Genomic DNA, 17,746 nt, shown 5'->3' with positions numbered 1-17,746 from the left:
TCCACTCACCTCAGCCTCCCAAAGGCACGGGATTACAGGCTGAGCCACCGAGCCCAGCTCGATGGTATCATTTAATAAAGCACATCATACAACATAGAAGGTACCTGATACTAGACCAGGGGAAATGAGGACCAGTTGCAGGTCCAAACTTCACCTGCACATAGATTACTTATGTGCCTAAACCTGACTTGCACCTCACATCTTTAAAAAAAAATAAAGCATAAAAAAAGCAAATCACACTTTAAGTTAAACATGGAGAACTGATCGTACATGTCTAGCCTCCTTTTCCTATCGAGTTTTCTAAAAAGTTTTAAAACACTAAGGAAAAGGCCAATCTCAATAGGTACTGAGGTCAGAAAATGGTGGAAGGATAAGTACAACCAACTCAACAGAGCAGAGCAGAGAAACTTAGACCTCTACACCTCCAGTGGGAAAATACACGTGAAAAGTGAGTAAAGGTATCCCAAGAACTAATGAGAGGCTCCACTGGGCACAATGCTGAGAAAGGGGTTGGCCAGGAGTCTGATACAGAGCAGGAGTCCACCACCTCCAGGCCTGCTCCCAGATCCTTCAGCGGCTATACCTTCTACCCATCCCCCAAAGGGCTTGGGTTCAGGGACTCCAGGAGAGCAGAAGGAAGCAGGCAGATGCTGAAAAGAGGAAGTTTTATATTTTACATATGCAACATTTCTAACAAGATTCTATTGCTTTCCAATTCTATATTCTATACTGTGAAATCATCCGCTTGCCTCCCCAGTCACGCTCTCAAAACCAACCAGCTTACTAGGCAAAAAACAAAGGCCTCTTCTCCAGAAAAGAAGTGTATATCCCCAGCACTGAGAACAGCTCTACATGCTGAAATAAAAAGCTAGCTCCCCACCTAGTCACCTTGGGTAAAAACAACTAATCCTGCTCACACTTGCAGAATGTCAAATCACCTTTTTAATGAATCATTCTTAATATATAAGAACAGTCAAGGACTACCAGATATTTGATAAAAGCTTCCGATGTAAAAGTGACTCAGGCAAACAAAGACGGAAAAATACAGAATCAATACAACACTTAACATGTCAAAAGAAATCCTAGGGAAAACAAGTCAGAAAAAACAGGAGAGATAATTATTAAATAAATTATGCAAGAAAATGTCTCCAAACTACAGGGAATATGTGTACCTCTAGCACACAGCAGAATGAACAAAATAAGACCCATAACAAGATATAACATCATAACATTTCAGAGGGAAACAAATTCCTAAATAATTCCAAAGAGAATACAAGGGTCACATGCAAAAGCACAAATATACAAGTCCATGGCAGAGTGAAATATACAAGTCAATGGCAGCATCGGGTGCCACAAACTATGGAAGAAATCTTTCAAAATTCTCAGGGAAAATTCTTTTCAACCTAGAATTTAATCCATAGTCAAACACGCAGGAGGGTGGAATGAAGACATTTTCAGACACACATGTACATTATATCTCATGCAGTAGGAATGAAGACATTGGCCATTGTTTTTCAGCAAAACAAAGGAGTATGTCAAGAAAGAAAATGACTTGAGGTTTAGAAAACTGAAGGTCCAATATTGGTCAATGATAATTATTAATTTTTGGACTTGCATCACAAGGACAGAGTAAAACAGAATTACAGGAGGGACGGAATAAACCGATGGATTATTTAACATGCCTGAACATGTGAAGAAAAAAAGATGCTATTTACTTTCATTGGGAGTATCTGGGGAAAATTAACAACAGGTACAAAGAAACAAAGCAAATAAAAAAAGCCAATTACTAACCTTCTCTCTCTCTCTCCCTCTCGCTCTCTCTCTCTCCACTTGGCTTAGCAATAAGCCAAAGTAATGTAAATATTAACTACCTATTAAACAACAACAAAGATATATTTCTATTGCAGGTATACAGAAAGAGCAAAAGCTCATGTGTATGGTATGGGTGTGAGTGTGCGCACCAGGGGGAAGGGAGGATAAAATAGATTTGCAAATTTTTAATCTAAAATTCCAAGATCCAAAAAAGCTCTAAAAATTCCAACAATTTTTCATTAGCAGCAAAAGCATTTAACAGCAAAACCTGCACTGAACTTCTATGAAGTAATACATCTCTCTATGTCATCACACTTAGCGTGACTAATTAAACATTTTGCTAAAGAAGTATTCATGTGTTTAATCACAGGCTAGTGCCTAAAACTATACTACTGTTCAAAACTCAACTAGGGGTATCATGTAATAGATGGTATATATGTACCATTCTACCTTCTAAGATTCAAAAATTCCTCAATTCCAAAGTTATCCGTTCCCCAGGTTCTCAGGTAAGAGACTATAAATGCGCTGTCAACTGCCATGTCAAGAAGTCAATAGGTAGCAGCTACAGGGGATGGAGAGATATCTGCCTAACACTCAAGAGGCTGAGGTGGGAGGATCACTTAGGACCAGGAGCTCAAGGCTGCAGTGAGCTACGAATATGCCAGCCTGGACAATAGTGCCCCCGGTCTCTTTAAATAAAAATTAAAAGCTGCATAAGCATATTACTTAAAAATATTACCAGTATCAAATAACTGAGTTTCATAACCTCGGAGTAGGGCAAGTTATCATGGCTCTTATAAAAATATTTCCATTATCACTTCATCTTTAAGTTACAAACATGACTTTGCTAAAAATAAAAATTAACCATAACAAAAATGGAAAGCAGGTCTCATCACTCTCCTGCTTAAAATTATTCCGTGTATAGCAGAAAAATCCCAGACTCCGTGAGATGGCTCTGTGGAACCTGCCTTCATTTACCTCTCCAGCATAATTCCACACCACTCTACCTATGCTCTCCATGACTTTCAGTCACTTCCTACAAGCCCCGAGCTCTTTACTTGTGTTTGCTGTACCTCTTCTGGAACATTCTTCCCCTATCTCTTTGCATAGCTACCTCCTTCTCATCCTTCAGGTATCTGTTTAAATATCATCTTCCCAGAAAGTGCTTTCCTAACCATTCAAGTGAGTCCCCAGTTATTCTTATTTCATCATCCTGGATTTGGAAACAGAAACATTCTTTTTTAAAAACAGAGACAGGATCTTGCTAGGTTGCCCTGGCTGGTCTCAAACTTCTGGTCTCAAGCGATTCTCTCGCTTTAGCCTCCCAAAGTGCTGGAATTACAGATATAAGCCACTATGTCCAGTTGGAAACAGACACTTTTTTTAAACTGAAAAAACTAAAAGCAAGCCTCCACCTAAAAGAAAACTGGGAAAAACTATTTGTAATATATCAGACAAATATAGTGGTCCTTCAAATCACAACTCAAATATGACTTTAGAGAATATTTTAACAACCATCACTCCCCACCATCCCCTAATTTGAAGAATAGGGCGCCCATTAAGGTGCAGTCTTCAAAGCACCAGATGCCATTCCTCAAAGCCCCTGTTACACATAACTGATTACACCCGAGTGGCTCCCTGTCTGATGTTTGCCATGCCAGAGGAGATTTGCGCTTTAGGAGCAGGAACTAATTTGCTCACTTCTCCTGCTTCAGTGCCCATTAGACTAGCAAATAGAAGACAAATATAGCAATAACTAAATATACAGAAAGTGTTCTTGCAAACCCACAAAAGTCCCCATCAAAAACTATAAAAAACACATACAACTGGCCAATACACATAAAAGCTGTTCAACCTTGCAAATAAAAAAATATATAATCTAAAACCTTTTTTAGTACACCTATAAGATTGGCAAAGATTTTAAAATTCATCATGCTCAATGTTTGTTGAGTTACTGCATGGCCCTAACCCACAGCAGCACAGTGCTGGTGGATGGGTGAGGAACTCATGTTACCGCATTCTGGCAAGTAGCATGGTGATCTTCTAGGAACATCACTGGAAAATAAGCAGCAACCCTTTAAAATAACCACACATTCCAACCCACGATCCCTTCTCTTGCACTATATGTACTAAGGAAACAATAAGTGAGCAAGACATAAGTAATGCATAGAACTGTTGACAATAAAAACAAAGAGAACAATTTATATCTGCATCAGTAGAGAACTGGTTAAATAAATCGTGCTCAACATAACAGTTAATATTTGGTCATTAAAATTAGATATATCGGCCAGGCTCGGTGGCTCAGTCTGTAATCCCAGCACTTTTGGAGGCCGAGGCGAGTGGGTTGCCTGTGCCCATGGGTTTGAGACCCACCTGGGCAACTAGGCGAGACCTTGTCTCTATAATAAATCAAAAATTAGCCGGGTGTGGTAGCGCACGCCTGTAGTTCCAGCTACTTGGAAGGCTGAGGCGGAAGGATCATCGGAGCCCAGCAGGTCGAGGTTGCAGTGGCCGGGAGCATGCCACTGCACTCCAGTCTGGGTGACAGAATGAGACTCCAACTCAATAAATAAATAAATAAATAAACAAAATGAAATTAGAGATGTCTACATTAAATATATAAAGATGACTGACAATGATGACTTTCATGAAATAAAACTAGTTACAAGAGTATTTTATAGTCTACTTTCAGTTTTTAAAAATATACACACTTCGAGTGTTTGCATATGTATCTTTTTTAAATCTAAAAGCACTACAGTCATGTATTACATAATGTAGCATTTCTGTCAACAATGAACTACACATATGAGAGTGGCCCCATAATATTACAATACAGTATTTTTACTGTTCTTTTTTCATGTTTAGACATACAACACTTACCATTGTCCACAGTATTCAGGACAGGTCCAAGCTGTGCAGGTGTACAGCACAGGAGCAGCAGGCTATGCCACAAAGCCTGCACGTGTGACTAGCTGGACCATCTCGGTTTGTGTCACTATGAAATTCCCACAGCTGCAAAACTGCCTAAGGATGCATTTCTCAGAACATATCCCTGTCACTAAACAATGCACAACCTATATATGCCAAAAAATTAATAATGATTCTCTCTGTGCCAGTATCACAGAGGATTTTAAACTTTTTAGCCCTTTGCACTCAGAGACATCTCACAGATCTCCTACCAGCAACTCGGCTGCACTTTTTTTTTTTACCAAATACTGAAAATGAATCACTTCACATTAGATAGTATGACACTGGAACCAATTACTGTATTGTAATAATATTTGGCTTATAATGGAATTTTGGACACTAAAGAACTTTTTTATGCAAAAAAGTCAAAATTGTGTATCTTATTTTTTCTAACATGTGAAACAGTCACTGACACATATTGCAGGTTCACTGATACACAGCCGTGCAACAGAAAGTTGTTTGACATCTTCCACCTGGTGCTTTTGTATTCAAGCAGACAATGCAAATCTCATTTTCTCCCTGCCACATTAATAATATGTAATTTATCATCTAGTCTGTGCACTTCTGTGAAAGTACTTCACACATTCTCTTTCTATGTTAACACCAGCTGATATTTTTACATATGTCTCAGCATATATTCCATCTCTTTCTTTGCCTTTTCATGCAACTTGAATAGAAAACTTCAAGGAACCACACACTTTTGAAAAATTGGCAACAATTATGTACCCTAAAAGGGGACTCCCGAGTGGTTTGCTAGATTTATGATGTTCTCTCAGAGAAGAGTGCAAAGGGTTAATATACTTTTTGCAATTGTCAGAATTTTATATAATGACTACTAAGTATTTTATCATCAGAACAAAGAAGCGATTTTTAGCTTAAATGAAAAATTTGAAGGGCAGCTTTTCAGTCTCTATATAACTCTCTCACACACACCCTAGACGGAGTTACACACAGCTCCTAAGGGTCAGCCAGGGTTAAATATGTCACTGACTCTTGGAGGCACCAGGACTGCTCACTGTTTCCCATTCACTCTTTAAGGTTCTGTGACAGCGTTAGCCACATTGTAGTATAATTTCTCATGTACACGTCTGTCTCTCCAGACTGAGAGCCCCTGGATGATCTCTCCTGCCTATTGCTGTGCAGAGACCTTGACAAGCCTTTTAAAAAAATCAGTATAAAATGCATCTGTTTTGAAAACAGATTTGTGAATAACCATGTTTTCATAAGGTTGGGTGTGTACACAGGAATGGGAGATGATGATGCTAGAATGTTCACATTTACTATTGTAAACAAGTTTTGTTTAAACTCATAAAGAAAGCTTGCCTCCTCAGAGTACACACTGATTGGCTAAGTAGTAAGGAAACATAGTTATAGATATGAGAATTATTAGCCAGGTGTGGTGGCTCACACGTGTAATCTCAGCACTCTGGAAGGTGGAGGCAAGAGGACTGCCTGAGCCCAGAGGTTTGAGACCAGCCTGGACAACTGGAGGCATGGTGGTACATGCCTGTAGTTCCAGCTACCTGGAAGCACAGGTGGAAGGATCACCTGAGCCCAGGAGGTTGAGGCTGTGGTAGCTGTGAGCGTATCAATGCACTCCAGTCTGGGAACCAGAGTGAGACTTCAAGTCAAAATAAAAAAAATTTTTTTTTAATTGTTAGCATAAATAAAAAGTAGCAGTTTAAAAACAGTACAGTAGTTTCACAAAATCATTTTTATAGTTGTCTAAAATGTGACATCTTTATAAAACAGTGGGTTGCTAGGAGTAATACCATATTCCTAAGTATATTTTCTATTTCAACATATACATTTTGGGCTCAGAGGCTCAGCCTGTGATCCCAGCACTTTGGGAGGCCAAGGCGAGTGAACTGCCTGACCCCGTGCACGTTCAAGACCGGCCCCGGCAACTTGGTACGACCTCATCTCTACAATAAACAAAAAATCAGCCAGGAATGGTAGCGCGCACCTGCGGTTCTAGCCACTTGGAAGGCTGAGGCAGAAGGATCAGGGGAGCCCAGCAGGTCAGCACCAGGGTGGCCATGAGTGTGCCACTGCACTCCAGCCTGGGCGATCAAGTGAGGCTCCAGACACACACACAAAAAAAAAAAAAAATTCTTTTTTTTTTTTTTTTGAGAGCAAATAAAATATATTTTATAAATGTGATGTTGGTATCCATAATGCAGTGATATGACACAAGTACAGAAAAGATAATACACATGGGCATTCTTACACATGACTCCAAGAATGTATACACACACGCAGATGCAAATACATGCTCTCCTATTTCCATGTTAATACAACCTACCTGATTGACAAGTTCAGGGATGCCCAAAGCTCTGTCAATTTCTTCCAGGCCTGTGGCATCTGTGTTGCTCAGAAGAGTGTGCAGCTGGTCCAGCAAAGCTCTCTCATCACTCTGGCCTTCCAGGTTAGAAGGTGGCCCAACAAGATCATCCAGGGAATTCCTAAGAAGAGGCCTAGAAAGAGACGTACAATCGATTTCAGTGGTGCTTTCTTTCTCTATTAAAAAAATTAATATATCACAGCAACATGCACCCCATTTTAAATGAACAATAACTCAAATACATGTACAAATAATAAACCAAACAGTAGAAAAGAATGAATGGCATCAATTTAAATTTAAGGCTCACAATTTTAAAATTTCACCAGGCCACTTTAGACCACCATTTATATAACTTATACCTGCAATCCCACTATCAAAGTAATTGCCCAGCCCCTTGAGAGAGCAGAGGTTTGAGGGGAGGGGAAAGAGTAAGCGAAGGTTGGAAAACGTTACTCTTTTCAGGAAAAGAATTGAAGAAAGAATTATCTAATACTTAAAAGTGAATTTTTTGGAAAAATGAGGCATATCCTCTGAAAAACATTAATAAAACCACTGGAGGCCAGCACAGTGACTCATGCCTATGAATCCCAGCACTTAGGGAAGCCAAAGTGAGAGAATTGCTTGAGCCCAGGAGTTTGAGATCTGCCTAGGCAACATAGCAAGAACTCATCTCTACAAAAAAATAAAATAAAAAATTTGCTGGGTATGGTGGCAGGTGCCTACAGTTCCAGCTACTCAAAAGGCTGAGGAGGGATGATCACCTGAGCCCAGGAGGTTGAGGCTGCGGTGAGCCGTGTTCATGCCACTGCACTCAAGTCTGGGAAACAGTGTGAGACTCCAACTCAAAACAAAACAAAACAAAAAGCTGCTGGAAACCTGTACTTATCTTGTCTCTCTCTCTCCTTCCCTCCTTCCCTCCCTCTCTCTTTCTTTCTCTTTCTCTCTCTCTCACATACAGGTTTGTTCCTGTGCTCTGATTCTTTTCTAGATCACCCAATGCTAAGATTTTCTAGAGTCATAAAATAAAGTCCCACCTGTTTTGAGTTCCATGAGGAACTTGTTCCATGGACAGCATGCCATCTGGCCAGGAACCTGGTTGGTTAGATGCTGCTGCATGGCCATAGGGATTGATTCCCATTCCCATGGGGATCTCACCAGGCCCTAGGGGAACAAAAAGCAAATATAAATTTTCAAGGAAGCCAGTAGGAAAAATTACCCTATAACACCTAATTTTCTCTTTCTACGAAGGGGGCACTTACTCATTGGAAGCATCTGCGGCTGTGGCTGCGGCAACACTGGTCTCGCACCTGGTATGCTGTTAGACCGAAGAGGCAAGGTGGGCATGGCGCCACCCACCGCAGATCTGGGTAAAGACACATTATAATCTCCTGGTCTGCCCATGGAGCCTGAATTTGGAGGTTCCATTCTGCTGGTCTTGGAGTTTGATAAACCCCAGTCTCCTGAGGAAGGAGTCTGACTCACAGTCACATTTCGGTTTGGTCCACCTAAGCCAGGTAAAAATGATGAAGTCTTTTCATATTATAATGAAATCCTTCTTGTATCATATAGGTTCAGCCATTATACCCAACTTCAGCCTAGACAAAACAATGCTTTGTCATCATAAGAACAGGGCTGGCCTACTATGGAGTTTTAATAGGCCACAACTCCCATGCATTCATTACAGGTTAGAAAATGTCTTAGACCAAAAAAGTTTAAATAATTGGCCAGACACTTTGGGAGGCCAAGGCATGAGGGTCCCTAAAGGCCAGGAGTTCGAAACTAGCCTGAGCAACATAGCGATAACCAATCTCTACAAAAAGTCTGTAAATTAGCCAGGCATGCTGGTATGCACCTATAGTCCTAGTCACTCAGGAGGTTGAGGTGAGAGGGGAGGACTGCTTGAGGTCAGGTATTCAAAGTTACAGTGAGCTATGATTGTGCCACTGCACTCAAGCCTGAGCAACAGGGTGAGATCTTGTGCCCTCCCCAAAAAAAAAAAAAATTAACCAAGACATGGAATAAATGAAGGATAGTCAAGGAAAAAAGATAATACTAATTTTATTCAAAAAAATGTATGGCTTACTCCCAATTTTTAAATAGCTTTAAATGTTTTATATTTGCCTGTGATTCCAGCACTTTGAGAAGCCAAGGCAAGAGGACTGCTTGAGCACAGGAGTTCAAAACTAGCTGGGGCCATGTAGTGAGAACTCATCTCTATTTAAAATTAACTAATTAATTAACTAATTAGCTTTTCCCAAAAGAAATTAATTAGAGATATTAATTAGAAATAACATACCCATATTTGAGCCATAATTTTCCTGATTATCCATCATTCTTGGAGTCCCACCCAACATGGGTTGCTTTGGTAACATGGGGAAAGCATTAGTATTCTTTACTGGAGGACTTGAGCCAACAGAAACAGGACTATCCAGAGACACTGCCCGGTTATATGGAGGACGAATAGACTGCACAGACTGTGGACTTCTCAAACCTGTTGAAAACACAGTAGTACAATACACAAATATCCCCTCATGATTCAATACATAAATAATCAAGTACAAGATACAAATACCACCCTCCCACCCAAGAGTGTCTTTCTTACAAAAACAAACACTCTCTTCCTTTACAAAATAAACAAAGCCACAAAAAAAAAGGCCTCATATTCCAAATAAAGTAGAAACAACAATCTCAGTGTTGGTTGAAGTACTAGGCACGCTTCCACAGCCTGATATGGTCATTCATATCCTCCTTAATACTGAAAAATTCGCCAATGTTTCAAGCTCCCAAAGGTTCTTCCATATGTGTACTCACTAAGTATATTCTGTTTATAATTTTACAATTAATGTAACTAGTTAAGTTGCCTTTTAATCAAACAAGAAATAAATTGCAAAATTTCCTCCTAACCTTTTTTTAATTTTTCCAATCTATTTTGATCTATCTATTTCAATTTAGGAAACAGTGCCACTGAAAATTAATAACTATTCTAAATAAGTATGAACTATTCCTTTTCAAATGATACACACAATACACCCTTGTTAAACTGATGACTGTATAAACACACAGCAATAGGAGAGGGGTTAGACAAGAACCAGCAAACACCAAAGATAGAAACTCTCACGGTTGAATGACAAGATTCTGTAAGTGCCAAATGACAGGTTTTAATCTACGGGTTTGAATGCTTTTAAATCAAGTTATCTGTGGTTAAAAATATATATGCCCTGGTACCCACCACCCATCTGGAATAATCAAAGATAAACATTTTCCTATAGCACCATGATTACTATCATATTCATTTGAAATGAAAAATTTAAGTAATTCTTAAAAACCAGGAAAAGGTTCAAAGAGTTTTTAAAAACACACATTATAAATTAGTACAGGAAACTTAGAGGCAGAGTATATGTTCTAAAGCTATAAATGCTAGATATGTATCCTGGCCCCAATGTAAGAGTGCACACAAGTGTGCAGAAAAGCTCCCAAAGCAGTAGTAACAAAATTTGGCTCTTTCTTACCGAGAGAATTAGTTCCTTGAAATATCTGTTGCTTGGTCCCCAGATGACTACCATTTGTGGACACGGAATTACTGTAAAAGTCAGAACTAGTCAAATCACCAAGAATAGCATCGAGATTATCCAAGTCTCCAGCTCCCTGAAAATAAAATTTGTAAAATTAACTTGTGGACACAACTAGATGCACCAGTATAAACATATTCATCAGAATAAAATAATGCTAACCGGAAACAAAATACAACAATTACCTGAAATGACAATGCCCTACTTAAAGCTGGTTTATTATGACCCACATCTCTAGTCTTCCTCCTTAGAAATAAGAATAGCTTAAACCACTGAAATTAAATCACTGGATTTGGTCCTTTTGAAGACATATTTTTAAACTTACGCCAGATGTTTAATTCTCAAACTATAGACTATTTTCCAGCTAGAATTAGCCACTAGCAGTGCATTGATCACTAGCTGACGGAAATGTCTGCATCTACTCACACCTTCTGAAAACAAGTATGATTAGCAATAAAAATGACAAGCTGATGTTCAACAAGATATTCACAGGCATGCTCTTAAAAAGGGCTTTGGCCAACAAATGTGGTGAGCACTAGGTTAAAGTTCCACCCACACCCTACCCTCAAGACTCCTCAAAGCCCTTCACTTGCTCAGGTACACATTCCCATCTCCCAGAACAAGAGATCCTTCAGCAGAGCTTGGGAAAGGCTCATACAGAATGTTGTCTTGCACATGATACCTGACTTTTAGGAAAAAGTTCAAATTATGATGCTGAATACAAGTTATTTCCTGATTATGTTTACTGTAACCTCAATGACCCTATCTGCTCATTCCAACAACACTCACCTCTGTGAAAAAATTTCAAATTGGCTACTAAAGAGCTAGTCACATTTTAAAACATATGCACAGGATATTTTTAAATTGCATCATAATATGCTCTCCTGATGCCTGAAAGAATTACAAAGAATTAAAAGCTAAAAGCTTATCTTCCATTAAATAAAAGAAAATGGAAGAATTTGTATATAACATACTATCTTTCTGACGCAGAAATGAAATGATGAAACACAATGACTATGATGGAACAGACAGAAAACAAATTACCTCTTCACTTGTTTCTGTCTTAATTTTAGGGTCTTTCTCTTGACTTGAGCTAGCAATTGTGGAGCTGCTGCACTGACTTGTTTTATGATCCCCGCCTTCTCCTTGGGGCTGGAGTTCTTTGGAGAGCGCGTCACTAGGATCATCCCTATCCAGCAGGTATCTGAGAAGCGCATTATTCTCCTTCTTCTTAGGACTTAGCTGCTCCTGCTTGACATTTCCTTCCCCACAAGAAGCCGTGCTGCTGGTGTCTTTCCCAGTGGCTTCAGCAGTAATCTTGGCTACTTCTGCTGGTGAATTTCCATTCTGTAGCAACTTGTGCAAAATCCGGTGCTTCTCTTGCAGCAGTGACCCATGCATATTGGATGTGGAGGACACGCCTCCAGATGTCGAGGAGGAGACACCAGAGGGGCTGGTGACACTAACTGAAGACTCTTTACAACTGGAATCCAGGGGGGAGTTGGTCAAGGAGGAATGACCCCGGTCATCAGAAGAACAGGTAAGTAACTGCAGTAATTTTTTATGACCTTTGCTTTCCAAAGAGCCCCTCTGATTCTCTGATCCCTCGACACTGCTCTCTTTACTTTCTTTGTCACTGAGATGGTCTCTGCTATTTGACTGACAGATTGAGCTTTCTACTGGATTTTGGTCACAATACAAGCCTAAGGGACTCTTGGAATCCTGACTGCTTACTTTACTTGGTTGGGATATATTCATATTGGGAGAGTTATCCAATTTGGGACCTGGCGATGACAGAGTAGACAAAAGGGAAGTCCCCACGCCCTCACTGATGGCTTGCAGGGCGCTGAGAGAACTGCTGGAAAAACTGTGGCTTCCAGTATTGCCAGAAGATCCCATAGGAGAGTGCATACCTGGATTTGGAAAAAAATTAGGAAAAGAATTAGACCACCAGACCCAATAATAAAACACCACTTAATTCTTCAAAGTTTCCATCATAAAATGAATTAACATAACAAGAATCACAGTGGTATGGAAATAAAAAAATAATTCTTCAAAAAAAAAAAAAAAATAAAGACAAGGAAATGCCAACACAAATACCTGCAACAGGAGAAAACTGATGTGTAGCCATCTTTGGACTCCCACGATTACGAGGAGAAATCATGATGTTCTGCTGACTGGAGCCAAGACCAGGACTGCCATGTGGGGGGCTACTCACACTGAGCCCATAGCTGTTGTTCTGATAGGAAGATGGCGACTGCATGCCTGGCCCAGAGGTCAGAGAAGCCATGTTACTGGAACCCCCATACCTAGCTCCACTCATCTGCCCTGCAGTGCCTGGGTCTGCCAAGCTGTAGGCTCTGCTGTTCAGCATCTGTAAGCCCTGGTTTTGTGACATGCTCATGCAGCCCACAGAACTGTTGCATCCAGCCGCAGGGGGTCTAATGCCTTGTCCAACAGGATTTGGGTTTGGTCTATAGCCATTCTGTTCTCTGGGAGGAAAAAAAAATGAAACTTTTACTAAAAAATTATAGGCACACACTAAAGTCCTGAATCTGATTTTTTTTTTTTTTTACGTGAATTAACTGCCCAGGACCTTAACTTCTTACACACCACTGTTCCAATACCTACTGGTAACCATTCCGATACCTAGTGACAATTCCAATCTAGATATTGATCGATTATTAACCCAACAACATGTATAATACGCCACAGAAACTAAACGGCGACACCCTCACCACACTGTGAAGGTCCAACAACTATGCTAAACTGGAATCTCAACAGGGCTTCATTCAAGTTGCCAGGTACGTAGGGGTTAACCTGGAGGTACCTGCAAACTACTCAAGAGAATTAGTGGGTAAATAAACCTCTTCATGAGTTTCTTATTTACCATTAGAAACACCAACAGTAACCACTCCTTATTCTTAAAGTGTACCTTCAAATATTAAATTCAATCCCCAAAACAATACATCAACAAAAATGAAAAGGTGGCAGAGATGATCAGATTTTATATGTTCTTTTATCCACTAGCCTTCCCATCCTCCAGCTTTCACATAAATTATTTAATAAACAAATTTTCACATAAAAATATAACCTTAAAGAAAACATATTATAATTCAGGAACCTAAACTCATTCCACCAATCTTGTTTTCTTATCTCATTAAATGTCTTCCCTTTTTCCTTTAATACTAAAGCATTAAACTGTTACATTAAACAGTAATCTATCATTACCTCTGAAGAAAGTGGGTTGAGACAAAGCCATGACGATCATTTGTTACGGGATTTCGGAAGAGTTTGCTTTTTGTTTGTGCAGTCACTATAGTTCCATCAGCCAATGAAAATCGATATACTGGGGTTTCTGCATGACCATGGATATAAGCTGTTGGGGGAAATGTCCCATTACTAGTAACCACAAGCGGCAAAACAAACACACATAGTAGAGGAAAGGAAGAAATACACATCAAATACAACATTTCTTAAAATCCAGCCAAGACTGGATCTGCACCAAAATTATGAATGGGGCAAAATAAGAATACTCGGGAATCATTTTCCCATCCCACACTGACAAAATAGCAACTACAGTTATGCTGTGAAGTTATGTACATAGATAATACTTCATAGCATACCCAACATCCTGACAAGCAAGATCAAGAATCAACCCTGAAGCCTGCCACAGTGGCTATGCCTGTGATCCTAGGTACTTGGAAAGATGGCTTCCCAGGAGTTGTAGTCCAGGCCTGGGTCACACAGTGAGATTCCTGTCAGAAAATATTTTTAAAAGAATCAACCCCGAGATTCTTTTTACCTTCTTGATAGTGACGTTTCTGCGACCATGACTGCCCATCATTAAGACTAAAAAATCTCTGAATACACCTTCGGATTATATCTTCAAAGCCAGGCCTCATGGAGGATCTCAGTGAATTTGTGTCAATATTGACAACCTTTCCTATTAAACAGAAAATAAAGATTAAAATCCAGCCCATGAGTATTTAGTGGTTGTCTACACATGGCTTAGCACTGAAGAATGAGACAGAAGATAGTAAACATTGCTTCACCTTCTCTGATCCAGATCTCTGCTGTATCTAGAGTTACCCTCCTTAAGGACACAGTCCTGCAGGACTCTCTCACATCTACATGTTCTGCCAGGGGGTATAATATATTCAGTCTTGGTCCCAGTTCCCAGCACAGAGCTCCTACCTAAAACTCTTGGAATTTCCTGAGTAATAAATCTGTCTTTTTAGTTATTCATAAAGAGCCCCCTTCATTTTTGACAAATCTGAGTTTATACTAATGAGGTAGCTTACAGTGGGGTTCCTAGATCACCTCAGGATGGGTCACCAGAAAGACCCAGTGATTAAAGGGTTGCAACTCTCAGTTCCACCCACTGACCTCCAGTAGCTGAAAGGGAGGGGGCCCCTGGTGATTAAACTTGATAAAAGCTCATAAACAAGAGATGTGACGAGCTTCCAAGCTGGTGAACATATCAAGGTGCTGGGAGGGCTGCAAGTCTGGAGAAGGTATGGAGACTCCCAGCCTCACTGCATCCCCAATACCTTGCCCTGCACATGTCTTCCATCTGGCTGTTCCTGTTATCCCTCTTATTAAACCAGTAAGCATGAGTCAAATGTTGCCCAGATTTCTTGAGTTATTCCAGCAAGTCATCAAACCTGAAGGGTGATGGGGAATGTAAGGAAGGCCAGACCTGCTCCCAGAATCTGAATGCAGCAGTCTTGTGGGACTGAGCCCTTAAACTTGTGGGCCCTGATGCCAGCTCCAGCAGGTAGTGTCAGACTGAAATTGTAGGGCACCTGGCTGATGTCAGAGAATTGGTCAGAGTAGGAAAAAGCCTATACATTGATGTCAGAAGTAGTGTATGATGCAGAGAAACCATGTTCACCATAAGCTGTACAGAATAGAAGTGTATCACACAACTCCTTTTACCTTCTGAATGTACAGATTATAACATCTGAAGTTCATTTTCTCGTAAAGGATAAAAATTACATCTAGGAGTGAACTGTTCATCTGAAGACACTCTGTCCCTACAACTATGAAACAAGAGAAAAACGCCTGCCCAAACAGCCAGCAGGGACAATTTTTGTATCTTTTTTGTTTGTTTCTTTGCATCTGAGAAGTGATCGCATCTTGGTACACTTAAAACCTAAACTGGGAGGGTTAACCAAATGCTTAGTTCCATGATTCTGCAGGTTTCTGACAACTTTTTCTTAATATCAAATACACTGGAGACACCAAATATACATACTCGAAAATGCTATGAGCCGGGCTCGGTGGCTAAGCCTATAATCCCGTGCTGGGAGGCTGAGGTGAGTGGATTGCCTGAGCCCGCGGGTTCAAGGCCCGCCTGGGCAACTTGGTGAGACCTCATCTCTACAATAAATCAAAAATTAGCCGGGCGTGGTAGCACACGCCTATAGTTCCAGCTACTTGGAAGGCTGAGGCAGAAGGATCACCAGAGCCCAGCAGGTGGAGGCTGCGGTGGCCGGGAGCGGCCACTGTACTCCAGTCTGCGCGACAGAGTGAGACTCCATCTCAAAGAAAAAAAAATGCTATGAAATTAAAGAAGGCTTTTCATTAAGATGGTCCTTGAAAACTAGTTAGGGTTTTTCACTGAGCAGCAGTAGGGTGGCTGGCAAGAGAAGTATCACAGAAAGTGGTAGAAGGGAGCTGCAAAGTGGTTGCTCCACCTTCCTAGAAAGATTGTGACAACATGACAGCATCAGTCATGTTCAACTGGGAACACACTAGTCAAACAGGCTCATGGAACAAAAACTGCACCTGATGGCCTCAAGAATTGTGTTTTGGAAGTGAACCTTGTTGAGCTGCAGAACAACAAAGTTGTATTCAGAGAAATTCAAACTAAATTACTGAGAATTTACAGGGCAAAAACTGTATAACCAACTTCCATTGCATGGACCTTGTCTGTGACAAAATGTGCTCCATGGTCAAAGATGACAGACTTTACACAGCTCCCACTGGCCAGGCATGCTGGTGCCTGTCATCCCAGCACTTTGGGAGACTGAGTTGGAGGATTGCTCATGCCCTGGAGTTCAAGACCAGCCTGGAAAACAGAACAAGACCTCATCTCTACAAAAAACAAAAAAAATTAGCCAGGTGTGGCAGAGTGTGCCTGTAGTCCCAGCTACACAGGAGGGTGACACAGATCACTTGAGCCTAGGATTCGAAGGCTGCAGTGAGTTGTGATTAGGCCACTATATTCCAATCCAACACAGTAAGACTCAAACTCAAAATAAATAAGTAAATAATAGAGTTCATGTTAATGTCAAGACCACCAAGAGTTATTTGTTTTATATAGGTTTTCCTAAAAAATGCAGGTTCAAGCTGGGCTCAGTGGCTCACACCTGTAACCCCCAGCAGTTTGGGAGGTGGAGGGAGGAGGACTGCTTAAACCTATTGGTCTGAGACCAGCCTGGGCAACTTGGCAAGACCTCGTCTCTACAATAAATCAAAAAATTAGCTGGGCATGGTAGCACACACCTATAGTTCCAGCTACCTGGAAGGCTGAAGCAGAAGGATCACCTGAGCCCAGTAGGTAAAAGCTGCGGTGGCCATGAGCATGCCACTGCACTCCAGCCTGGGGAACAGAGTGAGATCCTACTTAAAAAAAAAAAATGCAGTACTCAGATCTGGGTGACCTCTTTTGCTCAGCATCAACAGGTCTGCCAAATCCCAAAAATGATGGAAATCATGACCCAAGAGGTACAAACAGATGTCTTGAAAGAAGTGGGTCAATAAATTGATTCCAGGCAAATGGGGGAAACATAGAAAAGGCTTGTTGATCTGTTTATCCTCTTTGTGGTATGTTCATTAGAAAATCAAAAATACTTAAGAAAATCATAGTATGACTGGGGAAAACTCATGGAGCTTCATAGTGAAAGGCAGTTCTGGAAAAACTACTGAGGATGAAAAAGGCACTAATGTTGAATAAGCTAATGGTGATAAGCCACCTGTTCCAGAATCTATTTAAAATTTAGACTTGCAATGGCAAAAAAAAATTTTTTAGTGAAATACCTGTGCC

General features: G+C 40.5%; 1 protein-coding gene across 3 annotated transcripts in view; it reads right to left on the bottom strand.

The window, feature by feature from the left end:
• NCOA3 (nuclear receptor coactivator 3) overlaps positions 1 to 17,746 on the bottom strand; it is a 74,101-nt gene that overhangs the window by 9,386 nt on the left and 46,969 nt on the right. For all 3 annotated transcript variants that reach the window (XM_021711469.1, XM_008056288.2, XM_021711470.1), the window contains 9 exons: positions 14,498 to 14,638; positions 13,924 to 14,071; positions 12,793 to 13,184; positions 11,737 to 12,605; positions 10,633 to 10,768; positions 9,420 to 9,614; positions 8,383 to 8,628; positions 8,158 to 8,284; positions 7,085 to 7,256 (listed from right to left, as the gene is read on the bottom strand). In XM_021711469.1, coding sequence (XP_021567144.1) covers positions 7,085 to 7,256; positions 8,158 to 8,284; positions 8,383 to 8,628; positions 9,420 to 9,614; positions 10,633 to 10,768; positions 11,737 to 12,605; positions 12,793 to 13,184; positions 13,924 to 14,071; positions 14,498 to 14,638 — 2,426 coding nt within the window. The remainder of the gene's footprint in view (positions 1 to 7,084; positions 7,257 to 8,157; positions 8,285 to 8,382; positions 8,629 to 9,419; positions 9,615 to 10,632; positions 10,769 to 11,736; positions 12,606 to 12,792; positions 13,185 to 13,923; positions 14,072 to 14,497; positions 14,639 to 17,746) is intronic.

This window comes from Carlito syrichta, unplaced genomic scaffold (genome assembly GCF_000164805.1).
Source record: "Carlito syrichta isolate Samal-C Ts95f unplaced genomic scaffold, Tarsius_syrichta-2.0.1 Scaffold302313, whole genome shotgun sequence".
Lineage (NCBI taxonomy): Eukaryota > Metazoa > Chordata > Mammalia > Primates > Tarsiidae > Carlito > Carlito syrichta.
Note: the sequence above shows the minus strand (reverse complement) of the source record. Positions and strands in the feature narration are given on the sequence as shown.